Raw genomic sequence first — 26,908 nt, 5'->3', positions numbered from 1 at the left:
GTGTGTGAAAGGGTCAGTGTGTCTGTGTGCCAGGCTCACTCCCAGTCTCGGGGTGCTCACTCATTCAACCTCACCCACTGTGAGTGCGTGTGTGCATGTGTTGGTGTGTGGTGGTGAGAATAAGTGAGAAACCTGAGACTGGAAGTAAGGCAGACACACATTCACTCTCACTACCACCCCCGACTCCCAGCCACACATACATTCACTCTCATTGACTCCTACACAAAGACACTCTCTCTCTCTCTCTCTCACTCTTGAAATCCAAATAGACCACCAGTTACATCCTGAAAAAACTCCAGTAGATTAGTTAAGCATGATTTCCCTTTCATAAACCCATACTGACTTTGTCTAATCCCGTAAATGCTTTCCAAGTGTTTTGTTACCACATCTTTTATAATGGACTCTAGCGTTTTTCCCACTGCTGAGGTTAGGCTAACTGGTCTGTAATTCTCTGTTTTTCTCTCTCCCTCCATGTTTAAATAGTGGGGTTACATTGGCCACCCTCCAGTCTCCAAACATACATTCATTCTCATTGACTCCTACACAAAGACACTCTTTTTTCTCTCTCTCTTTCTCTCTTCTCTCTTCTCTCTCTCCCCCCCTCCAAATAGGAACTACTCCATAGTCTATAGAATTTTAGAAGATGACCAGGGCCACTTCCTTTAGTACTCTGGGATGTAGATTATCAGGCCCTGGGGATTTTTCAGCCTTTAACCCCATTAATTTTTCTAGCACCATGTTTTTTTACTAATACTGATTTTCTTCAATTCTCTCTCTCTAGATCCTTGGTTCCTTAATATTTCTGGGAAATTACTTGTGTCCTATTTTGTGAAGACAGAACCAAAATATGTGTTCAATTCTTCTGACATTTCTTTGTTTTCCGTTATAATTTCCCCCGTTTCTGACTGTAAGGGGCCTATATTTGTCTTCACTAATCTTTTTCTCTTCACATATTTATAGAAACATTCACAGTCAGTTTTTGTTTCCTGCAAGTTTATTCTCATGCTCCATTTTCACTACATTGATCAATCTTTTTGTCCACTTTTGCATGATGCAGAGTCATACAGACTCGAAACGTTAACTCTGTTTCTCCCTCCACAGATGCTGCCAGACTTGCTGAAATTTTCCAACATTTTCCTTTTTACTTCCGATTTCCAGCGTCTGCAGTATTTTGCTTTTATATGAAAACACCTGTTTGTTCACTGATAGCAGCTAATGACTTCAAGCATTCAATTTATGACTAACATAATAAAATATTTGACTTGCTGGATAATAGCCCTAATTTTGTAGCAACAATAATAGTTAGGTCAATAGCATTCACCGTTACTGTGGGTTAAGTCAGACAATTTCTGGGGCAGGACTTTTGGAGCCAGTAGAAGTGGAAACTGATGCAGGTAGCCAATTGATGTAATTAAGGGGCCAATTAAGACTTATTTCTTGCGCTGAATGGAATTTTCCAGTATTCATTACATTTTTTTTTCACCCTTCTCTCCCTGTTGGCACCAGCAGCCCCCACCTTGGAAAATGAGACTGCTGATGTGTCATCGCTACGAGACCTCTTATTGGCCTAACAGCCTTAAGAGCCTGTCTGCTGTCCTTAATTAGACAACAAGCATGCTCACTGGGCATTAATTGGCTAATCCAGCCAAAATAGATGTCAGGCTACTGCACCCGACATGGTGTGGAATCGGGACCCACACTCCTGGTTCTGACCCATAACAGAAAATCCTCTCCCTGTAATCTGGCAGGTGCAGTTAAACTCTGAAATCCAGAAGTTGCTGTCAGAAATACCCAGCTGTCCACTGGACACTCTGTTCTGGATAGGGCAGATAGAGGGAAACTGTTTCCACTGGTGGAAGGGTCAGGAACCAGAAGGCACTGATTAAAGATGATTGGGAAAAGAAACAATGGTGACACGAGGAAAAGCTTTTTTATGTAGCATGTGGTTAAGACCTGGAATGCTCTGCCTGAGAGGGAGCAGGAGACAGTTTCAATCGAGACCTTCCAAAGAGAATTAGATAATTATCTGAAGTGAAATAATTTGCAGCACACTGGAGAAAGGGCTGGGGAGTGGAACTAAGTGATTTGCTCTTCCAGAGAGCGGGAAAAACACAATGGGCCGAGTGGCCTCTTTCTGTGCTGTGGCCATTCTATGGTTCTATAAAGAGCAATCATATAAATTGGGTATGTTCTGCCTGGAAAAGAGGTCAACTGGTGATCTGATTGCTGTTTTTTGGATTCTGGATCAAGTCAACCACGACATTAGGACCTTGTTATACTAGATAACATTAATCTTTAGGGACTATTTACCAGTGATATGTGTAGTTAGAATATGAATTGATCATAAAGTTATCGTAAATCATGTTAGTGCAAAATGTTATATCTATTCATCTGAAATTTTAATTGGCCAAGACACAGAATTTAAATATAGAACGATGTCACCCAACTGCATTTTTAACTAGAACTAATGTATTTCTGAATAATAAGAGAGTGCTCAAATAATATTGTGGAATCCGAATCTATTTAAATCAGATCTTATTAGGCTAGATGTTTTGTTTGTTGAAGTTGTTTGCATCTGAAAATTCTTGGCTTCACTCAAGGAAGTAATATAAAGTGGGAAAGTTTTGATTAATTGTGAACCATAGATGTTTATAGTGCAGAACACCATTCAGCCTGTTGGCTCAATCAAAACCAATCACATTACCTTCTTTGGTAGCCACCCAATTTAAATGATAAGTCTATTCTGAGAGAGAAAAAGTGCTGATCATAATGTGAAAACCTGTTTAAAAAGTAAGCATGTGTCAGTAATAAAGATGAGCTCAAACTTATAGCACACCTTATATCTGCAAAATATCTTAGTCACTACACTTCAGAAATGCATTCTGTTATGTATACAAATAAAAAGATGTAAATTGGGACTCACCTTTACTCTGAGCCTCATTTAATAACTTTGTGTTTATCTATAGGTACTTATTGTGGAAACTTAAACTCGGTCTCCAGAGAAATCCATATAGACAGCAATGAAATGAGCATTCAATTTAAAAGTGGCTCCCACATATCAGGACGTGGCTTCTTGCTTTCATACACCACTAGCAGCCATCCAGGTAAGGCATTACAAACTAATAGGCTTATCTTGATTCTAACAAGTTAATTATTTTAATTAGACCTATAACGAGATTTTAAAAAGACCAGCAAATAGATTACAGTCTTAAAAAGAGGCAAAATCACATCAAAATTACACATTAGTAATTAAGTACATTTGATCATCATTAGCTACTTTAACTCACATTAAACTAATGTTTAAATTAGTCAGTTTATGGTTAGAGATGATTATCCTGCACAAGATCATAATAGAAGTGGAATGAAGAAGATCATTTAACCCACCTTAGCTCAATTAGACAGAACGATCTAGTGCCCATCATTGTTCTTTAATGACTCTAAAGCTTTTGTCCTTCCTACCCAACTTAGAATTTATTTCTACGTGTTCATCACGCTGTATGTAGAAGAACTCACTTACATCAATTCTAAATTTGCCTTTACCAGTTTTCCGCAATTATGCTGCTTACTTGAAGTCACTCAGAGATCTTAGAATTTTTTAAAAGGTATTTTTTTAGAGCAGACACTTAAAAAAACGAGGTTGAGGTTTGAACTACAGTTAGTGCTGCCCAAGTGAAAAGCAAAACACATTTATGAAAAAGTATTCGGAAAGCAGAACACTGGATGCTAGAAATCTGAAATAAAAACAGAAGAGGCTGGAAATACTGAGCACGTTATGGCAGCATCTGTGGAGAGAGAAACACAGTTAATGGCCAGAATCTTCCGATTGGCGTGCGGGGTTGGGCACTGCTCCCCCACGCGTAAAATGACGCACGGTGGTGTCGGGCATGCGTCATTCCGAATTTCAGTTTGGTGGGCGTGCACCGAAGTCAGCTGTGCGCCGGCCGAACTGTCAAAGGCCTATTAAGGCCATTTAAATATCAATTAAAACACTTAACATAGCTGCCCGTCCAACCTTAACTTATGCCGTTCAATCTTTCCTGACTTTCACCCTATCACAGACTTTCCTTTTGTCCTTGTCGCACCCACCGCTTGCTCAAAACTTATTAAGTCTCTAGCTTTTCCTAGTTCTGATGAAAGGTTGACCTGAAACATTGGGGAGAATTTTCTCCCCCTTGGGTAGGGGGATGGGGGCTGGATGGGAGCGGGCACACAGCCGATTGCCACCCGTGATTGGCTGCGCACCGCCATTTTACATGGGTGGGCCAATTAAGGCCTTAAGGTTGGCGGGCAGGCGAAGAGTCCGGCGGCCTTTGTATTTATCATGAAACCTCATCCACGGGCGGGATGAGGTTTCATGAAGGTTTTTAAACTTCAATAAAAAATTTTCATGAAATTCATTGACATGTCCCAGCTCATGTGACACTGTCACATGAGGGGACATGTCTTAAACATTTTTTTCTTTCTTTATTTAAACTTTTAAAAATCAAACTAATCTCCCTGAGGCAGCTCTTTCGCCCCGACTCAGCCTACTCCCCCCGCCTGCGCAGGGAGAGCTCAGTGCTTCCAGGTGCATGTCACGCTGGGCGGGCCTTAATTGGCCCACCCACGTAAAATGCCGACGCGCAGCCAATCACGGGCGGCGATCAGCTGCGTGCCTGCTCCCGCCCATCCCCCCCAAACAAGGAGAAAATTCTCCCCAATGTTTCAGGTCAACCTTTCATCAGAATTAGGAAAAGCTAGAGATTTAATAAGTTTTGAGCAAGCGGTAGGTGCGACAAGGACAAAAGGAAAGTCTGTGATAGGGTGAAAGTCAGGAAAGATTGAACGGTGTAAGTTAGTCTTCCGGAGCCAAAGAGAATGATGATAGGGCAAGAAAAGAAAAACAGACAAAAGCTGTGTCTTGAGTAGGTGTGCTGCTGACTAAAAGAGAAAAACCGAACCAAGCAAAGGAAAGGAAACAAAATGGAGCAGAGATTATGGTCTGAAATTGTTGAACTCAATTTTGACTCCTTCCTTTTGCCCGCGACTTCGAGGTGAGTGGAACATACCTGCCATAGTGCTGCACCGGTCTTGTTGCGATGAACACCACTGTGCTGGGGTTGTAAGGTTGGACTGCTCCTTCTCTTTGCTTTCATTGTCACGAAGAACAGCACTGTGCTGGGGTACTCATGCAGGCCTCCACTTTCAGAGGCTAGCAATTCAATCGGGAATGGGCTATGAGGCGAGGGGTCGGGCTGACGAACACGAGGGTGTCAACAAGGAAGCAAGGAAGGGAAAGTCAAATGGCAGTCAGGGAAGGGGCGAACACAAGGGGTTCAATGGGGAGGGAAGGCAGTGGAATGGCAGTCGGGAGGAAGGGCAAACACAAGGGGGGGCCTTTCTGGGGTTGCCCTCTAACCTCTCGTTGCTGCCGGAGTGAGCAGGAGTCTCTTTATAAAGAAAGGAGGAAGACCTCCTTGCGATGAAAGCCACTGAAAGCTACTGGCTTCATTAGCACTGTTAAAGGGCTACTCAAAACTCAGTGACTTCACATCACAGTCACTGCATCTCAAGGGTAACACATATGAATTTAGAATTTGTGAATGCAGGTCATAGTGAAGGAGACAGCTGTATCAGATATGGAATTCCGTCAATGAAGGCCTGTCACGTGTCCACCAGATTTGACACTCCTAACGGGCCAAAGGGTATCCACTCATTGACTATGAGCAACTGATTGGTCATGAAAATGCCACATCAGAGATTGGAGCACAGAGCTAGGTTCGGTCAATCATCTCACTTAAACTTTAGCATCCCACACAGGCCTCAAGATGTTACATATCTGTGATGAAACTTGGTCACCTCGATGTGTGTGCTAGTGTCTCAGGGACAAGTAGGGCAGGAAAAACTATGGGCCCTTACAGTCTCCAAATGTGTCATCTTCTGAGCTTCGTTTTCTTGCCCCTTGAATCATTAATGTCTTTAATGTTTCCTTTCTGAGAGAAGGCAAAAGCAGATATGGATCCAGGGCTCAATGCTGCCTTTGTCAGGGTCCTAATGCAATGGAGGAGATGAAGGAGGGAGAGGCGACTCGGCGCGCAGCTCCAGCAGGAGGGACATGGTCAAGCGGCGCCACAACATGGACAGCAGGGTCAGGAGGAGAGACCCAGATAACGGGGGTGGCTCGCCAGACCTAGGGTTTATCATTGAAGAGTCTCCTATTTAAAAATGAGTGGGAGGCAATGCTGTGTATGTCTGCGCTTATCCCAAGATCTGGTACATCACATATGCCACATTATTTGTGATGACCTGATGCCACGTGGATTAGGAGGGTATCCCCTGCCCATGGCTTTGAAGGTGACCGCAGTACTCAATTTTTTGGCCTCTGGTTCTTTCCAAGGATCGGCAGGGGACTTGCGTGCCATCTCTCAGTCTGCAACACATTGATGCATAAAGGAAGCCACATATGCCCTTTACAGGAAGGGCCATCATTATGTCAGGTTTGCTCTGGATGAAAATGGCCAGGCTGCGAGATTCTCTGGTTCACTGCTATCTCAGGCTTCCCAAGAGTGCAGGGTGCAATAGGCTGCACCCGTGTGGCTATACAGGCTCCATGGCAGCAGCCCCTAATGTTTATAAACCACAAGTGCTACCATTCCATCAATGTGCAACTGGTGCGTAGTCACTGGAAGCACATACTGCACATTTGCCATGACTCCTATATCTTGAGTCACTCCCAGGTGCCTGAGATTTTCAAGGAGCCATTACATCTGCAGGGATGGCTGCTTGGGGATAAGGGGTACCCACTGAAGCGCTGGCTGATGACACCAGTGTGTCGCCCTCAGAGTCGTTCTGAGGAGAGTTACAATGCTGCACACAGCTCCACATGCTCCCTTATTGAGCAGACCATAGGGCTTCTGAATGCATTTCAGATGCTTTGACCACTCAGATGGCTCATTCCAATACATTCCCAACAAGGTTTCTCGCATCACCGCAGTGTGTTGCACCCTTCACAATCTGGCAATGCAAAGAGGTGAACCCTTGCCAGAGGATGAACTGGAGGAGGATGAGAGCTCATCAGAAGATGAAGATCTGGGGGCCCAGGAACCTCAGGAGGCTGCTGAGGGTCAGTATGTGCGTGATCACCCCTTGGAGGAAGGAAGATGTGGGAGATGTGCCCGTGATATGTTAATGGCTGACAGGTTCCTGGAAGAGTAAAGTCAAGTGAGGGAATATAGCCACTTCTTTCCTAGCCCTCCATGCCATCTTCTTTCAACTCAGGGAATGAGTTCACACTTGGCTTATGAATCACCAGGCCATGATCATTGCTTTGGTCCATGGGGCCCTATGAGTGAGCTTACTGTGGGAACTGAGAGTCCACTTAGGAACAAGAGCGATGCGAGAGAAGACTTGAAACCTTCGCCGCCACCTAATGATGCAAACACTGCTGCGTCTGAGATGTGGACATGCCTAGGGATCTCCTCCTCCCGTGTATGTCGTTTCTTCTGCCACTACCACTGAGGAGGCACAGATGCCGCTAGATTATCAATGTTGATGAGCTTCCCTCACTCAATGGTGTTCCTTGAGGAAGATGGATTAGAAACACTTACATCACACACTTCCAATAAAGATTCAAACACATCTCCCTGACATCACACAAGGGTGCAGAGACTGAGGTTGACATCACAGGAATGTGAATCTCACAGTGGGACACTATCACTGAGTGGCAGGCAGGCTAAACATTGAAATAAGAGGACTCTGAAGTACATCAAAACACCTTCAGCTGACTGCTATGTCCTGATGTCTGTGATGACCTTGGCGGGCGTTCTCTGGTGGCCTGTGGTCTGGAGGGTTCCAGCCTGATAAGGGTCACCTGCTCAGGGGTAGAAGTGCTGAGAAGCTGGAGTGAATGGGGTCACAAGCAGAGGGGGCTATGAGCGACTGCACACCTTTGGAGTGTTCCGAAAAGGAGGCCCATGGGGTGTCCAGCTGATGCTCATCCTCCTTTTGGGTGCCCGAGGGCCCTACCCTGACTCCTGCAGGAGATGGTGCACCCAGAGGGAGGTCAAGGTGCCTGGTCCCCGTGTTGCCTACATCCTGATGGTGCCCACCAGGGTGTCTGGCCATGGAGTGTAGGGCTGAGCACAAATCCGGCAAGACCTACTAAACCAAGGTCTCCATGGTAGTTACTAGCATTCCCATGGTGGCATCGAGGTACTCACATGTCGGAGCCATGACATCAGACATGAGAACGCAGATGGACTCCTCCATTGTCCACTCTAGTCTGCTGAGTGACTCTTGAATCTCTGCCTGATGTTCCGCCGCCTGTCGTTGCATCTCCAGCATTAATTTGGCGGCCGCTTCCTGAGGCTCATCATCTGACTCGGACTGAGTGGGTGCCTGGTCTCCAGCAGCCCTCCGAGTGTTGGAGACCTGGGCTGTCCCTGCCTCCAGTTGCTGCGGGGATGTGTCAGTGAGGTGTTCCCCAGAAAGTGAGCCCGAGCCCAACCTACATCTGTGCCCCACCTAATCCCTGAGTTGGCGGAGGGTGTGTGGGAGTGCTGTGATGGTTCTTCTGGAGCTTTGTCCTCAGATATGAGGTCCGGGGGCTCGCACTTGTGGTGCTGGACTGGCTTAGGGGCCTAGTTGTGCTTGTGCCTAGAAAATAGAAAAGAGAGTTTCAGTTAATGACCATGAGCTAAAAGACTGCACATGACTCAGTGGATGTTAGGATTTGATGAGGTGATGGAGCTCGATCGTTACTATGTTGGTTGGAGAGGCTGATCTCCCTTTCCCCTGTCGTTGCCAGCCAGCTTGGTTGAAGCCTCCTCAAACTCGCTGAGGGCAATTATGTCAGCTGTCCCTCCCCCGGTCTGCGCTCTCTTGTGCCTGTTGTGCGCTAGCTTGGCCTGTATGAAGAAGACAAGAAGGCATGTGATGAGAAGAGATGGAGCAGAGGTTGGGTGAGATGCATGTCCCCTGTGTGTGTTGAGCCCTCCCCAGAAGGGCCAGAGGATGGAGTGTGAGCAACATGACAGATGGGATGGTGGTGATGTGAAAGTCTCAGTGAGAGAACGAGTGTTGAAATGTGTCCCCTGCTCATGGTTGCGTGAGATCCCTGAAGAGAGTAGCCGTTTGAATGCCTGATGCCGTGATGAGAGTTTGATATTGGAGGGTGTTGAAGGATGACTTACCATGATGGAGCGGATAAGGTCATTCATCCTCTTCCTGCACTGAGTGGCATTTCGGGTGCGGGTATCAACCATGTTGACTTGCTCTGCCATGGTGTCCCAGGCCCGATAGGTGCTTCCTGCAGCCAACTGTGCGGTAGAACACGTGCCCTTGGCCCAGCACCCGTCTGACCAAGGCCTGGAGGGCCTGCGGGATGCAGACTTCGTCCTGAGGCTCTCAGCCTTTCTCTTATGCATTGCAGACATCTCTGGTGGGCTGGAGAGATTGAGATTATGTGTTGGCCTGGCGTTTAAGTATGGCACCTGTACCTTCGAACCCGCCAGCTGACGGCGGGCAAACAAATTTGTTCCCAATCCGCCAGGTGATTGAGTGAAATGTGCCTCTGAATAATTAATGAGACTTCAAGCACAGGATCGGGCGCGTGTTGCTGCCATTACGGATGGCGGGCTGGACGCTGCCAAAATCACCCGTCAGCCCACTTAGTTTCATTTTGGGAAAGCTTTGTCCATTAACCCTGCTTCCCTCCACAGATAGTGCCATAACTTCTAGGTATTTCTCACATTTTCTGTTTTGTTTTAAAAAAGTTGTTGCTCCTGAGAATACAAATGAAATGGTTAGAGTTAGGAGTTAACGTGTGGAATTAACTCACTGCAGCAGTTCCTCAGGGTAGTGTCCTCAGCCCAACCATCTTCAGCTGCTTCATCAATGACCTTCCTTCCATCATAAGATCAGAAGTGGGGATGTTCGCTGATGATTGAACAATATTCAGCACCACTCACGACTCCTCAGATAGTGAAGCAGTCCATATCCAAACGCAGAAAGACCTGGACAATATCCAGGCTTGGGCTGACAAGTGGCAAGTAACATTCGCACCACACAAATGTCAGGCAATGACCATCTCCAACAAGAGAGAATCCAACCATCATCCCTAGATGTTCAATGGCATTACCATTACTGAATCCGCCACTTTCAATATCCTAGGGGTTACCATTGACCAGAAACTGAACTGGGCTAGCCATATAAATACTGCGGCTACAAGAACAGGCCAGAGGCTAGGAATTGTTTGATGAGTAACTCACCACTTGTCTCCCAAAGCCTGTCCACCATCTACAAGGCACAAGTCAGGAGTATGATGGAATACTCCCCACTTGCCTAGATGAGTGCAGCTCTCACAGCACTCAAGAAGCTTCACTCCATCCAGGACAAAGCAACCTGCTTGATTGGCACCACATCCACAAACATTCACTCCCCTCCACCACCGATGCACAGTAGCAGCAGTGTGTACCATCTACAAGATGAACTGTAGGAAATCACCAAGGCTCCTTCGACAGCACCTTCCAAACCCACGGCCACTGCCATCTAAAAGGACAAGGGCAGCAGATAGATGGGAATCCCACCACCTGGAAGTTCCCCTCCAAGTCACTCACCATCCTGACTTGGAAATATATCACCGTTCCTTCACTGTCGCTGGGTCAAAATCCTGGAACTCCCTTCCTAACAGCACTGTGGGTGTATCTACATCACATGGACTGCAGCAGTTCAAGAAGGCAGCTCACCACCACCTTCTCAAAGGCAACTAGGAATGGGTAATAAATGCTGGCCCAGTCAGCGAAGCCCACACCCCATGAGTGAATTTTTAAAAATGATAAGCAATTTTGATATCAGTGTATATGGCAGTTTGTTTTATTCCCTTTCGTAAATTTTGATATACATCTTCTGGCATCATTCCCAGTAAATTAGATATTCTGCTTGAGGACAGAAGTATTGAACCACAATATTAGGGCTGAAGATATTCAGAAAGAATAGGCACATAGGACAAGTTATGTGGAGAGAGAGTGCATGCCAGTGTGGTAAGAGAGCAAGATTTAACTCACTGAAAACTGTTTATTCGTGTATTTATTATAATAATTTGGTTAAAAATTAAACGTAATCTCACTATTTCACTTCAGCCCTTGAAGACTGGAGAACACATGTTGCTAGATATGAGACTTCAGTAGCTGGCATTCACAACAAGATTTCATTGTTAAATCCCTAGGTCATGCTGTCATTTAACAAATTATTGTGCAGTAAAAGATGCACTTAAGATTATAGGGGACACTGGGTCCACTCATGGGAATGACTAATAATGCTGCAGCTGTGATAATATTTAATACAAATCTGAAAAGTTGGCAATAAGTTATGTATCAGTAATCTGGTCAAAAGTAATGATCTACCATTTACCAGTCATATGTGTAGTTAACTTAGTCTAGCTGTTTTCTATTTTTAAAATAATGTAGACTGTCTCGGAAATATAAATGCCATTAAAAACTAAAATTTTAATATTATTGTATTCAATAATGTGAGTTTAGAGTAAATTGCATAAGGTGTAGTGTCACTCAGTTATATGCATAGACAAATAGATGGAATTACCAATGTGATTAGCAACATAATAGTAGAACTCTCACATTCCATGTAAGAAAATAAAATTTGACTTACTAAACTAGCCTCAATTATATGTTAAGAATTGTAGATTTATAAAAAGAAATGCTGCTTATAGTTGATATTTGATGAACCCTTCCCTTTTAAAGGTCAGCCTAGCTGCAGTACATATAGATTTGTAATGTATATAAATCTTGATTTTTACTCCATGCAGATTTAATTACATGTTTGGATAAAGGAAACCACTATGATGACCCACAGTTCAGGTAAGAAAAATGAATGGGGACATTTTTCCATATAATATTTTGTAATATCGATTGTACTAAAAGCTTATAGAAAGGAGTTTCCAGGAGGTTGTGCCAATTATTTTCAGCGCAATCAAACAGAAAGTGGCCAAAAGAGTTCAGGAAATCGCGGAAAGGAGCACAAATTACATCAGTACAAGTTTTTCCATGTTTCCATGACTTTCTGCGTTAGCTTAAGAAACTTTGGCCAGAATTCCTGCCTTGACATGGAGGCAAGAACTGAGGCAAGCAGGGGTGCCGTAGTGTGCCAGTTTGTTGGCACCATCCCTCCCAGGAACTATTTGCTGGAGGCCAGTTCAGGGACAGAATGGCAACCTGCCTGAGCTTGTCGAGTTAACAAAGTCCAATTGAGGTCAAACATAATAGTCCAACCGGCATTCCAGTCGGCCTGTGGATGTGCAAACCCCCCCGCCCCACCCCGCCGGCCTTGGCATCGGGAGCGAGGCAGCTGCATGAAAGTGGTAAACTGGCAGCAGACCGAGGGGCCAAGATGCCTCTCAGACATTCCCTGTCTATTTGGCTATAGCTGCGGCTGCAGGCCCCTCTCCACAGTGGTGGCCCGACAGCTGTGGTAATATTTTCTTTCAAATGTTTTAAAATGGCTGAGAGGGTGCCTCAAGGTGGAAGTGGCCTTTCTCTCCCTTACCTCTAATGGTAGGCTGCAGCCCCTTCGGTGCTGGAGGGCCCCTTGTTGGCTTTGTGGTCCCGCCCACCATCCTTAATCTGGCCCCTAATTGACCTATTTAGGCAAAATCACTGTCAGGCGACTGTTTCCAATACATTGTGGGGTCAGGACCCACATTTGACCCCAACATCAGGGACCTGACCCAAACTGCCAAATCCTGCCGCTGAGTGAGGCCAGATTCTTGCATAGAAAACTGGCCACACCCCAGATCAACTTAATCACCTTTTTAAGGATGGCAAGCTGTAACTAGTGGGGTGCTACAGGATTTTGTCCTTGGGCCCCAACTATTTACAATCTATATTAATGACTTGGATTCAGGGATAGAAGGCACTATAGCTAAATTTGCAGATGACACCAAAATAGGTGGGAAAGTAAGTTGCAATGAAGAAATAAGAAATTTACAAATGGATATGGACAGGTTAGGTGAATGGGCCAAAATTTGGCAGATGGAGTTTAATGTGGACAAGTGTGAGGTTATCCATTTTGGTCGGAAGAATAAAAAGGTGACTTATTATTTAAATGGAGAGAAACTTCAGAATGCTTCAGTACAGAGGGATCTGGGTGTCCTCGTGCATGAATCGCTGAAAGCTAGCATGCAGGTACAGCAGGTAATAAGGAAGGCAAATGAAATTTTGGCATTTATTGCTAAAGGAATAGAGTATAAAAATGGGGAAATGTTGTTGCAACTGTACAAGGCATTGGTGAGACCGCACCTGGAGTACTGTGCACAGTTTTGGTCCCCTTACTTGAGGAAAGATGTAGTTGCATTGGAGGCGGTTCAGAGGAGGTTCATTAGATTGATTCCAGAGATGCAGGGCTTGTGTTATGGAGAGAGATTGAACAGTTTAGATCTATACTCACCAGAGTTTAGAAGGATGAGAAGAGATCTAATTGAGGTATATAAGATGCTAAAGGGGATAGACAAAGTAGACGTGGAGCTGATGTTTTTCCTTATGGGGCATTCTAGAACGAGCGGCCATAGTTTTAGGTTAAGGAGTGGTAGACTTAAATCAGAGATGAGGAGGAATTACTTTTCTCAAAGGGTTGTGAATCTGTGGAATTCACTACCTCAGAGTGCAGTGGATGCCAGGACACTGAATAAATTTGAGGAGATAGACAGATTTTTAATTAGTAACGGGTTGAAAGATTATGGGGAGAGGGTGGGAAATTGGATTTGAGGCCGAAATGAGATCAGCCATGATTGTATTGAATGGCGAGGCAGGATTAAGGGGCTGAATTGCATCCTCCTGCTCCTAGTTCTTATGTTCTTAATTGAACCTGTTTTCAGGAGGATCTTAAAATTAAGCTTTCTTTGTAGGTGCAAGGACACTAATAGGTACATTGATTTTTAAAAAATTTACTGTACAACAATGTAACTAGTAAATGCTTCTGTACAGTTTATTAAAGCCATTTTCAGTTCTTTCAGTCAGTTTATGCAGAGGCGGTGATTACAGGAAAGAGCACAGTGAGGAAAATGCCAGTATTTTGTGATCAGTGCCACTTTCAACTTTATTAGAGCTGCATCAGGTATTCACTCTTAAATGTTGTGTTAAAAATGCTCTTTGATAAAAAAAAAATACATTTGAAAACACAGCATGATTGTGTTGGTTCATGACAGATTTTATGTTTGATGTGTAAATCAGTTTGAATGGAAACTTGAGCAAAAATACGCTTCCCCAGAACTAATACAGTTTTGAGCGCAATTGATCACTGACCACACCCAAAGCAGAACTCCTGGGATTGAATTCTCATTTGTGGGTTCTGATCCTGCTGTTGAGAGGAAATATGGATTGGGAACCCACACATGGCATCAGGACCCAGAAGGCGATTTTTGAAGAGGTGGCTAATTAAGCGATTGCCTTATGGAGCCACGTCCAATTAAGGCAGGGGGATGTCCAGTGGGAGGCCCTCCAGCACTGACACATCGGCAGCCGCACTGTCAGAGGTGGAAACTGCAGATGTATGTGGGAGAGAGAGGGTGCCTCAAAATGGAAGCGCCTTCTGAAGACTTTTAAAAAAACTTTAAAGTAAAATAAAAAGAGGCCATAAACTGCCAGATTGTCACCATAGAGGGGGAATCCCTCCAAAATCTGGCCTGCGGTTGACCATTTTACAATCATTGCTATGGGGGGTGCGGGGGGTGGTGGCGGGAGGTGGGGGGAGGGTAAGGTAATGGTGGTTAAAAATGGTAGATGGAGGGCTGGCCCCTGGTCTGCAGCTGGAAAGCTATCTCCATGCATTGGCCAGGATTCGGCCTTAGCCGGGAGCCCTCCTGCCAACTGGAAAATTCCAGTTGGCGTCTTCACACTGATCTTAGTAGGCGGGTTTAAAAGGCTGAATTGTCTACACTGAAACAGGCTCTTCCAAAATGGCCCCAACGTGGGAACATGTTAGCAAATCGGCATGCCGGCAGGAGGAGGGAAATTGTGGGCCAGTCTTCCTCCAGTCCCGCCAACGCAGCCATTTAAAAATTCAGCACATAGTCTTCGGCCTGAATCGTTCACTCCCATTGGTGGCGGGCGTCATGACGGGCGTGAATGGACAATATGAGGAGAAGGCCAAAAATCAGTTTTACGCCATCGTGGAACCGTTTAAAATCATCCGCTCTGCCTGTCAATCGCGGGCCACTTTTCCCACCGTCCAACGTCAGGAACTTAATTTTAATGCATTTGCATTTCGTTTTTGTGCCCTCAGGCCGGAATCAACTCCCACATCAAATTTACCTCCCACATCGGCGTGATTTACAACTGCCTTTAAAAGACGTGCACCTGGCAAGCTGAACTTCGAGGGGAATTTGGATGTGAGGGCACACAGCTTTGCACAGCGCTCGCAAGCATCACCCAGAGGACATCAAGGAAAAGGCACCGCACATTCTTGGGGGTGGGGATGGGGGGAGAGGGTGAGGGAAGCGGCCATGCACTTGGAAAAGCTTATCAAAAGTGAGCATTCTTCCGCAGCAGAGACCGTTCAGAAACACCTCCATTGACATGCTTGGAATCGGGCCTCTGAAGCTTTTCTACCCACTCAAGCAACGTAAGAGCATGAAAGTGACACCAAATGTTCCAGAACACTCTCCCCTCGGGCGCAGACTGCAAATTAATGTGTGTTTTAGGGGGCTGCAGAACAATTGGATGACTGGGCAAGTTGCACAATCCCCTTGCGAAAGGTGGCCATGGCGCAGTCACTGGTGGAGGTGCTCACAGACACTTGCAATGTCTTTATTAATGTTTGGACCTGTATCCACCATGGATGGAGCTAACAGCGCAGCCTTGCAGTGCGGGTTAGGAGAATGCCCCTGCCTGAGCTGAGAGCACAGCGTGCAGTCCAGAGGCCGAAGCTGCCACCAATCAGTCAAGTGGAGGAGGACTGAGGTGGGTGGGGATTCGGACAGTTATGAAGCGCACTACACTCTGGCCATCCAAGTGGCGGCAGCACTTTCCTGCATGTTTGAAGGGGACTTGAACCAAGAGAGGTCTTTAGGACACATATGCTAACCCAAGCATCTCTCTCTTTGATCCTGCAGAAGGAGAACATCAGGATCATGGACCCTGGTGATTTAGCAGTATGCCTCATGGCTTACAAGGAGCAGATGGAAATGAGAAGAATGCATAGGAGACACCTGGCTCACCAATGGGAGGAGCATCATCCTCAAGATTAAGGTGCGGCAGGGCCCTCCTGCGGACGCAGCTGAAAATCCACAGCGAACCATCACTTGTAGTCGGCCCGCTAGACCCAGGGTCTATAGATGATGCTTGTCATTCTACAGATGACTGAGAACCAGTGTCGCTGAAGACTGCGCATGTCCAGGGAACTGGTCGGTCACATATGCCACCTTCAGCATTATTTGGTGCCATGGGGACATGAAGGGCATCCACTGCCAATGACCGTGAAAGTGACTGCAGTGCTCAATTTTTGTGCCAGAGGATCCTTACAGGACCCCACAGGTGATCTCTGTGGGATATTGCAAGCCTCCACCCACAAATGCATTCAGGAGGTCACAGGAGCCATCTTTGTGAACTCTCTCCCCATACCCCTTGATGCCTTCAGAGTCTAGAAATCTATTTCCTCTTTAAATATATTCAGTGACTTGGCCTCCACAGCCTTCTGTGGTAGAGAATCTATAGGTACACCACCCTCTTGAGTGAAGAAGTTTATCCTCATCTCAGTCCTAAATTGTCTACCCCATATCCTGAGACTGTGACCCCTTGTTCTAGACCCCCCAGCCAGAGGAAACATCATCTCTGCATCCAGTCTGTCCACCCCTGTCAGAATTTTATATTTTTCAATGACATTTCTTCTCATTCTTCTAAACTCCAGTGAATATAGGCCTAGCCGGCCCAAACTGTCCTCATTTGACAATCCTGCCATCCCAGAAATCAGTCTGGTGAAATTTCACTGAACTCCCTCTATGGCAAGTATACCCTTAGGTAAGGAGACCAAAATTGCACACAATACTCCAGGGGCTGACTCAATGTGCAGGTCACATAAGGAGACATGTTTTCCTTATTTTTTTAAATTTTATTTTTAATGTTATAAACCTTCAGCTCCCTGAAGAGGTCCGTGCCTTCAGGGAGCTTCCTGTGAGCACTCCCGCGCGCATGTGCAAACTTCGGCGCGTGCCCTCCTCTCCCCCCCTCCCATCCCACATCGGCAGCGCTGAGCGTTGCAGCGTGCAATTCACGCTGGCTAGCTGTTAATTGGCCAGCCAGCGTGACATGGCAGTCAGGGCCCGATCGCAGGCCGGACCGTCGCGTGGCTGCCCCCAGCTCTGCCGGCCGTGCCCACCCGACAAGGGGAAAATCCTCCCCTAGATGTCGTTTCTCCAAGGCCCTGTATAGCTGCAGTAAGACAGCCTTCCTCCCTTACTCGAGTCCTCCAGCAATAAAGGTCAACATACCATTTGCTTTCTCAACCGCTTGCTGCGCCTGCATGCTTGCTTTCAGTGATTGGTGTACAAGGACATCCAGGTCCCTTTGAACATCAACATTACCCAATCTATCACCATTTAAATAATACTCTGCCATTCTGTTTTTCCTACCGAAGTGGATAACTTCACACATATCCACATTACACTGCATCTGTCATGTATTTGCCCACTCACTCAACTTGTCTAAATCGCCTTGAAACCTATCAACACCCTCTTCATCGCTCACATTTCCACCAAGTTTCATGTTGTCAGTAAACTTGGAAATATTACATTTGGTTCCCTCATCCAAATCATCGATATATTTTGTGAATAGCTGGGGCCCAAGCACTAATCCCTGTGGTACCCCACTAGTCACCAGCTGCCACTTCGAAAAGGACTCATTTATTCCTATTCTCTGTTTCCTGTCTGCTAACCAATTCTCAAACCATGCCAATATATTGCCCCCAATCCCATGTGCTTTAATTTTACACACTAACCTCTTACGTGGGCCTTTATCAAAAGCTTTCCAAAATCCAAATGCACCACATCAACTGGTTCTCCCTTATCTATTCTGCTAGTTACGTCCTCAAAAAACTCCAGTAGCTTTGCCAAACATGATTTCCCTGTCATAAATCCATGTTGACTTTGTCTAATCTTGTTGATATTTTCTAAGTGTCCTGTTATCACATCCTTTAATAGACTCTAGCATTTTCCCTACTACTGATGTTAGGATAACCGGTCTCTAATTACCTGTTTTCTCCTCCCTCCTTTTTTAAATAGTGTGGTTACATTTGTCACACACACGCAGGAGGAGATGGAAGAGCTGCACATCCCTTCCAGTGAGGAGGATGTCGAAGGGGTTGAGGGTGATCAGGTCCTTGAAAGCAAGGATGCTGGTGATGAGGTGATTGGCCAGACGAGGCAGGCGCGCTCGGGAGACCCTCATAACCGCAAGATTTGTGAAGGATGATGATGAGATGCAGTAAGGACAGTCCTGACATCCTCACCTTGCATCTGTGAATGTTTGACTCCTGTGTGGCTGATGGCAGCACATATACCCTCAGTGCTCAGGCTCATGTCATGGAGACGCAGCGGAGGCCCTAATAGTTGCTAGATTTTAGGAGGATGATGACGACATGAGGACGCTCCATAGGTCTTCACATAGCCTGTGTGATCATCTGACTCCTGTCTGGTTGAGGGCAGCTCACTTGTGCTCTGTGATCAGGGTCATGTCATGGAGACACAGCCGTGCACCTGATCCTTTTTCCACCTTCAGCTCCTGTCCCCTTCAGGAGCACACTGTCACCGGACACAGATGCTGAAGAGATGTGGGGCCAGCCCCACCTTAAAGCTGCTGAGAGCTCACGGAGAGAATGATGGAACTCTGTTACGCATGCCCATGATATTCGGGCAGCAATGACCAGCACCGTCGAGGTGCAGGCATCAGTAATGTGTCCAGTGAGTGTGAAGCTGGACCATCATTTTGCTCTGAAGGTTACACACTACACAGGGAAGAGGCCCTGGACTGAGACATTCTTGGAAGTTTATTTACAACAGTGAACATTATGTACAAGTGATTAACACCAAAGGCCTCTGGCTTACTCTTTGAGGAGAAGGGGAAGCTGGAATGAGATTGAGCAACCCCACACTCCTCTCGCGTTGACACTGTTGGAGGCCAACTACAATGTCAGCGATGGAGTTCAGCCCACGCAGTGGAGGACCGATGTCCTGGACCAAGGTCTCCATGGCAGCTGCCATCCTGCCAGTGTTGACATCGGTGTGTTGGCATGCTGGCGCTAATACCTCAGACCAAAGGCAGACGGACCCCTCTATTGTCCCTTGCAATCTGAGGAATGCAGCAGACATTCTTCCTGATGTCCCCTTGATTGTCTTTGCAGCTTCACCAACTGGTTGAGGACTGAGTCCAGAGGCCCATCTTGGACTCAGCAGATTCCTTACCTCCAACAGTACTCTGAGTGCCGGTGACCTCAGATGAACAGATTGCGTGCTGGACTCACCAGATTGTGATCCTGAGGCTGCTCTACATCTAGGTCCCACCATGGTGTGTGTCACTGCGTTGGTGGAGGGTGTGGGTGAGCACTGTGATGGGTCTTTCACAGTGCTGCCCTCAGGGTCCTCATCTGAGGTGCTCCCGGCGCTGGGGTTGGTGTCAAGGTTGCCTGAGGGCGATGTGGCAGATATGTCTAAGGGAGAAGTTGGAGATTACTTGTGCTTGGCAGCAGAGTTGCACACAGAACAGTGGACTCAGAATAGCTTTGAGAGAGGGATGATCTGGTGCATGATCCTCACGTGAATGCTTGTTGCTGACCTCACTGTCACTGCAGGAATGGTCCACGTCCTCTCCAGCCAGCTGCAACGCATGACTCTCGAACAGAGTGAGGACCTTGATGTCCGGTACTCCACCACCAGTCTGGGGCCTCTCCCATTGGTTATGTGTGAATTCATCCTGCATAAAGACGGTTGGAGAGAGTGTGAGGAAGGTGCATGCCAGGCCGAATCAGAAGGATGCCAGGCGTGAGTGTGTGCTGAGTGGAGCCATGGAAGGAATGAGCAGGCGATCTCCATAGTGGATGAGGCAGATGCAGATCTGAGGGGGTGTGTGATGATGTCCCTTGAGCTGTCAGTGAGTGAGATGCCAATGAATGTGTGATGGGCTTGTGAATGTGTGAGTTGAGAGTGATGAGATTGTTGACTTGCCCTGGTGGCACAGATGAGATTATTCATTCTTTTTCTTCACTGAATGGCAGACCTCTTGTGTGCAACGTTGGCACTGACCACCTTTGCCACTGTCTCTCAAGCCAGAGTGGTGAGATTGATGGAACTCCTGCAGCCAGAGCGGTGGTAGAGGACATCATGGTGGGCCACCATGGTGTCAAAAAGACGTCCAAGGGATACATCACTGAATCGGGGGGCTGAACTCTTCTTGGCTTTTGGGGCCATGTCTTGAGCAGAGCAGTCCTGGGCTGCAAACATTGAGAAGTGTGTGCTCGGTGTTATCACACGGCAATTGTTAAAAGCTGAGTTATTTAAAATCCCAGAGGAAAACTTTAAACAACTGTTATAACCTATATTTTCAATTGGTACATTTGAGATGCAACTCTAAATTCAGGAATAAGACCAGTTCGCGAGAGGTTTTTATATAGCATTTTCACCTTACGAAATCAAAATGAGGTTCCTTTCAATTTGGTTCCTTTGCAGACAGTTGTAGGCTTACAGGTTTAGATCTTACATTGCCTCTGACCTGCACACACAAACTCTCCTCAGGTCATACCTAGCCTTTGTCTTTGAATGTAAATTCTCATCGTATCACCAGGCCCTAGTACCAATTTTATTAGTAATAAAAACATTGCTTGGTATCTCCTAGCTAGGTGCAAGATTTCACTCCCATTTTTGGATGCTCTATTCGACAAAATGCAAATGTACCCTCTACCTTACTGTTTACATCTCAAAACTACTGTACATCAAAGCACCCAGACTAGCTGGCTTTAATCCAATTAACACACACACAGACTAATCCTCTTTTTAAAAAAAAAAATTTCCAATAACATTAATATCTCTTCCTGACGGTGGCTGTAGTTTAAATATGCGCCCAGAGTGAGGAGCAGTGAGGTAATGGATGGCTGACAAATCAGAGGCCTGCTGCCAGTGATCCAGCGTGATTCCAATGACTGCATAATTTATGAAACAGGAAGGGAATGATACAGCACGACAATCCGCCATTGCGGCTGATGGGTAAAATGTCCTTTTTCACGCCCGCTGCTGTACTTAGTGCAAATCTGACATGATTCCGCCCTGTGTCTTTAATGATTATTATTATAGGTAACAATGAGGGACTATTTAACATTGCCTTTATGATCCCATGTTAGGAGAACTAAGTTCAAATGTATTGACTGTGAGGTTTGTGTAGCATCAGTCATAGGCAGAGCCAAACCACAGGATAATGATGTGGTGGGAGAAGAAATGGGTGCACAGAAAGCTATTTTGTGGTGTGACTGGAAACTAGCATATTATCCACAATGCATGGCTTTCTGCCTGTCCATGGCTCCTGGCAATCATTGAAAGAGTGAAGGTTAAATGCATCGTATCCACACTTCAAAATTCTTTAGGGAAGGGGAAGAAATGAGGGAAATAATTTTTCTAAACTTAAGTTGATTTGTGTAGTGATAAAGATCATTTGTAGTATTAAGCCTGCTCCTTCGACAGAGAATGTATAATATACTCCATAATGTACTCCATCATGGGCTGGATTTTACACACTCCAGCCAGCAGGTTTAAAGGTGGGGTTGGCTCGTAAAATCCCGCATGTGGTCTTCCCGACATCAACCCACCTGCTTCCAACCTGTGTGAAATTTTACAGGTGGTGGGGAGACGTTGGCAGCCTGCCCACCTTTGGGCCTATTAAGGCCTTTATGTGAAACAAAAACAAAAATTGCTGGAAAAGCTCAGCAGGTCTGACAGCATCTGTGGAGAGAAGGGCAGAGTCCATATGACTGACTTGAAATGTTAACTCTGCATTTCTCTCCACAGATGCTGTCAGACCTGCTGAATTTTTCCAGCAATTTTTGTTTCTGTTTCAGATTTCCAGCATCCGCAGTATTTTGCTTTTATTTCAAGGTCTTTAAGTGGCTAGTTATGTGGCTGTTTATTTTGCCAGTGACAAGCGGAGGCCCACACCATGCAGGAAGTCCAGCAGCTTTAGCTGTGTGGGCTGTTGTCAGGCAAGGGCGGGAGACCTTCCTTTGTGGGCCCTTGGGCCCATTGGATGCATCCCCCCCTTCCCCAACCCGGTCATTGCTCCCCCCTTTTAACTACCCCCCCGCCCACTTCTGTCCCTGAGCTGGCCTCTTGAACCCAGCCCCCAACCGCTCTCATGACACTCACTGAGACTCTCGACCCTGCACTTACCAGGGCTCCTTGGCATGGTGGGACTTCCTGTAGTCACAGCAGTGGCCACCGCACCCGCACCCCTCTGGCGCTGCTGGGACCATGGAGCTACCAACCATCCTATTGGCCAGCAGCTCTCTAAGACAGGGCATCCTCCTGTAATAGGTGTGGAAGCCTTGCCTTAAAGGAATTAATGCTGGTCCCAGCATTAAATTGCACTAGGGCAGCCATCAGGCTCATGGGTGAGCTGCCCTGTTAATTTTTATCCAGGGGGCTGGGTCCATGGTGCCCCCTAAAATTAAGACCCTTGACTATTTTTCTCATATAGATTCAAATGTGCTGCATAAATACTTCCTTATCCAATTTCCAAGTTTAAACTAACTTGGCAGAGGTGTGGGAATCAGGAGATAATCAGAGAGGGATACCAAGGTGCAAAGAATATTGGGAGAGACAGATAATACTGGAGTGGGAATGGTAAGGCATTAGATGGGTTCAGTGTAAGAGGGAAAGTAATGAAGTCTAAATTAGGATTACAGTGCATGTTTGTGAATACGCGGACTGTGGTAAATAAGATTGGTGAGTCGCAGATAGCTATGTGGAAATAAGATATTGTGGCGATAACAGAAAGCTGGCTTAAAGAAGGACAGAACTGGGTATTAAATATTCCTAGATACAAGGTGTTCAGGAAAGGGGGAGGGGTGGCATTGTTGATTAAGGAGAGCATTGCAGTACTGGAGAGAGAGGACGTTTCGGGGGGTAAAGGAAAGAATCTATTTGGCTAGGGCTAAGGAAGTAAAAAGATGCAGCTGCATTGCTTGGTGTCGTCTATAGGCCACCAACTAATGGAAAAGATGTAGAGGAACAAATTTGCAAGGCAAATACAGATTTGCAAGTTATAATGGGAGACTTTAATTATCTGAATATAGACTGCGATACTAGTAGTGTAAAGGGCAGAGAGGTCAAGAGTTCCTAGAGTGTGTCCAGGAGAGTTTTCTACAGCAGTATGTTTCCAATCCAATGAGAAAGGAGGCACTGCCGGACCTAGATCTTGGGAATGAGGTGAGCCAAGTGGATCAAGTGTCTGTAGGGGACAGTGATCATTGTATCATAAGGTTTAGGTTGGCTATGGAAAAGGACAAGGAGCAATCCACAGAGCAAGAATAATTAACTAAGAGGTAGTGGGGGGAGGGGGGGGAAGAGATGCGGGGAAACCAACTTCAGTGGGGTAAGAATGGACCTGGCCCAGATAAATTGGAATCAAAGAATAGCAGGCAAAACTGTAACTGAACAATGGGCTGCCTATAAGGAAAAATACAGTCAAGGTACATTCCCACAAAGAGGAAAGATAGGGCAAAGAAACCCAGAGCTCCCTGGATGATGAAAGAGATAGAGATTAAGATGAAGCAGAAAAAGTGTGGTTATGACAGATGTCAGGTGGATAATACAACTGAGAACCAGGCTGAACACAGAAGTTTCAAAGGGGAATGGAAAAAGCAAATAAGAAAAGCAAAGGGAGAGCATGAGAAGAGATTAGCAGCTAACGCAAAAGAGAATTCAAAGCCCTCTATGGGCATATAAATAGTAAAAGGATGGTAAGAGGGGAAGTGGAACCAACCAAAAAGGGGATTTGTGCATGGATACAGGGGGCACGGCTGAGGTATTAAATGAATACTTTGCATCTGTCTTTCCCAAGAAAAATGATGCTGCCCAGGTTATGGTGAAAGAAGAGGTAGTGCAGACACTTGAAGGGTTTAAGACTGATGAGGAGCGGGTATTGGATAGGCTGTCTGTACTTAAAGTTGAAAAGGTATCAGGACGGTATGAGTTGGAAGTGAGAGTGTAAATTGTGGAGGCCAGTCAGTTAAACCTCATTGGTGGGGAAGCTTTTAGAAACGATAATTTGGCGCAAAATTAATAATCACTTGTGCAAATGCAGGTTAATTAAGGAAAGCTAGCATGGATTTGCTAAGGGAAAATTCTGTTTAACCAACTTGCTGGAGTTTTTTGAAGAGGAAACAGATGGTTAATAAGTGTAATGTTGATGTGGTGTACATCGACTTCCAAAAGGCATTTGATAAAGTGCCACTCAATAGACTTAAGCAAAGTTAGACCGTATGGAATAAAAGGGATGGTAGCAACATGCATACAAAATTGGCTGAGTGACAGGAAACAGAGTGGAGGTTTTTCGAACTAGAGGTTTATAGTAGAATTCCCCAGGGATCAGTGTTGGGATCCCTGCTCTTACTGGTATGTATTAATAAATTAGAGTCTAGGTCTTAGACCTTGGTGTACAGGTACAATTTTAAAATTAGCGGATGATACAAAACTTGAAAGTATTGTGAACCGTGAAGGGGAGTGTGTAGAACTTCAAAAGGAAATAGGTCGGTGAATAGGACGGACATGTGGCAGATGAAATTTAATTCCGAGAAGTATGAAGTGATTCATTTTTGTAGGAAGAACACAGAAACACAATATAAAATGAAGGGTACAAAGTGGGTACAGGAGCAGAGGGACCTGAGTATATATGTGCATAAGTCATTGAAGGTGCCAGCACAGGTTGAGACTACAGTTATTAAAGCATATGGCATCTTGGGCTTTATCAATAGAGACATAGAGTACAAAAGAAAGGAAGTTATGTTAAACCTATATAAAACACTGGTTTGGCCTCAACTGAAGTATTGCGTTCAGTTTTGGGCACCACGCTTTAGGAAGGATGTGAAGGCATTGGAGAGGGTGCAGAAAGATTAATGAGAATGATTCCAGGGATGAGGGACTTCAATTACATGGATCGATTGGAGAAACTGGGGCTGTTCTGCTTAGAGAAGAGAAGGTTCAGAGGAGATTTGATAGATGTATAGAAAATCATGAGGGGTCTGGACAGAGTTGATTGCAAACAAACTGTTCCCATTGGTGGAATGATCGAGAACCAGAGGGCACAGGTTTAAGGTAATTGGCAAAAGAAGCAACAGCAAAATGAGGAAAACCTTTTGAGACAGCACGTGGTTAGGATCTGGAATGCACAGACTGAGAGTATGGTGGAGGCATGTTCAATTGAGGCTGGGGAATTGGATCATTATCTGCAAGGAAGAAAATGCAGGGCTAAGGGGAAAGGGCTGAGGAGGTGGCACTGGGTGAATTGCTCCTTCTGTGCTGCAACCATTTCTATAATTTCTCAAAGATAATCAATCATGCTGGGCGTCGGAGTATTTATTTCTTCCGTCTCATTATTCAATCCTGGCCTGCTGCCTCCCATTTTAGTTAAGAAATTTAAACAGAAGTACCTAAACATCAACTTTGGAACTGACAAATTTCTATTAGAATTATCAGAACAATTGATCTTGTTCACAAAAATTCCCAGCAATATGCTTCATAATAAATATATTTATCTCACACATCTAAGCAGATTACAGTACTTATCTTGGAATGATTTGGAAATTGCGATCACTACTGTAAAGTGAGTTTTTCCCCTCATTTCTATTTGAATTAGGACAACAATAGAATTGTCATGATATTTTTACCATTCATTACCAACTCAGGTGATAACACACTGGATTAGATGATTATTCAGTTATACAGTTATAGCTTTCAAGCCTCACATTATGATTTGAGAATATAATCAAGGATAAAACTTTGAGTGCAGCATGCTGGATGAATGCTGCATTATCTAAAGCATCATCTACGAAAAAAACAATGATGCTAAAGTAAAAACAGAAAATGCTGGAAATACCTAGCTGCTGGGACCGTCTCTGGGAGAGAATAAGAGCTAGCATTTCGAGTTGGCAACCTTTCATTGGAACTGCAAGAGTGTTTATAAGAAAGTGCAGAGCCAAAGGAAGAGATTGGAGAGGGCAGGAAAGAACGAAGGGGAAGGCCTTTGATAGGGTAGAGGGAAGGAGTGATTAAATGACAAAAGGGGGGGGGCTTGTAATGGGGGGAAGGAAAGAAACAAAAGATGGATCTAGAGGTGGTGTTAGTGATAACAACAGAACCATTACCAGCACCTGCTCTTCAAAAAAAAATGGGAACAATGATTGTGATGTGACGTTGTTGAACTCCACATTAAGTTCCAAAGGTTGTAAAGTGCCTAATTGAAAGGTGAGATGGTGTTCTTCGAGCTTGAGCTGGGCTTTGTTGGAACAGTGTAGGAGGCCGAGTGTGGTGGCATGGAGAATTAAGATGGCAAGCAATCCAAAGCTCAGGGCCACATTTGTGGACTATAACGAGGTGTTCAGAAAAATGGTCACCCTATCTACAGTTGAGCTACCCAGTGTAGAGGAGATCACATGGTGAGCAGTGAACACAGTATGTTAAATTGTAAGAAGTGCAAGTAAATTGCTGTTTTGCAGGTTTTGGGAACCTGGATGTTGGAAATGGAGGAGTTGAAAGGCAGTTGTTGCATTTCTTTTGCTTGCATGGGGAGATGCTGTTGGTAAAGTGAGCAGCTTTGGAGATGATGGAGAGGTTGACTAGGAGTCACATAGGGAATCGTCCCTTTGGTATGCTGAAAAGGTGTGGAAGATA

General features: G+C 45.4%; 1 protein-coding gene across 1 annotated transcript in view; it reads left to right on the top strand.

The window, feature by feature from the left end:
* dcbld1 (discoidin, CUB and LCCL domain containing 1) overlaps positions 1 to 26,908 on the top strand; it is a 123,865-nt gene that overhangs the window by 37,259 nt on the left and 59,698 nt on the right. The window contains exons 3-4 of the mRNA XM_078542203.1: positions 2,967 to 3,104; positions 11,801 to 11,852. Coding sequence (XP_078398329.1) covers positions 2,967 to 3,104; positions 11,801 to 11,852 — 190 coding nt within the window. The remainder of the gene's footprint in view (positions 1 to 2,966; positions 3,105 to 11,800; positions 11,853 to 26,908) is intronic.

This window comes from Cetorhinus maximus, chromosome 5 (assembly GCF_964194155.1).
Source record: "Cetorhinus maximus chromosome 5, sCetMax3.hap1.1, whole genome shotgun sequence".
In the NCBI taxonomy this organism is placed as follows: Eukaryota; Metazoa; Chordata; class Chondrichthyes; order Lamniformes; family Cetorhinidae; genus Cetorhinus; species Cetorhinus maximus.
This window is presented reverse-complemented; position numbering and strand designations above follow the sequence as displayed.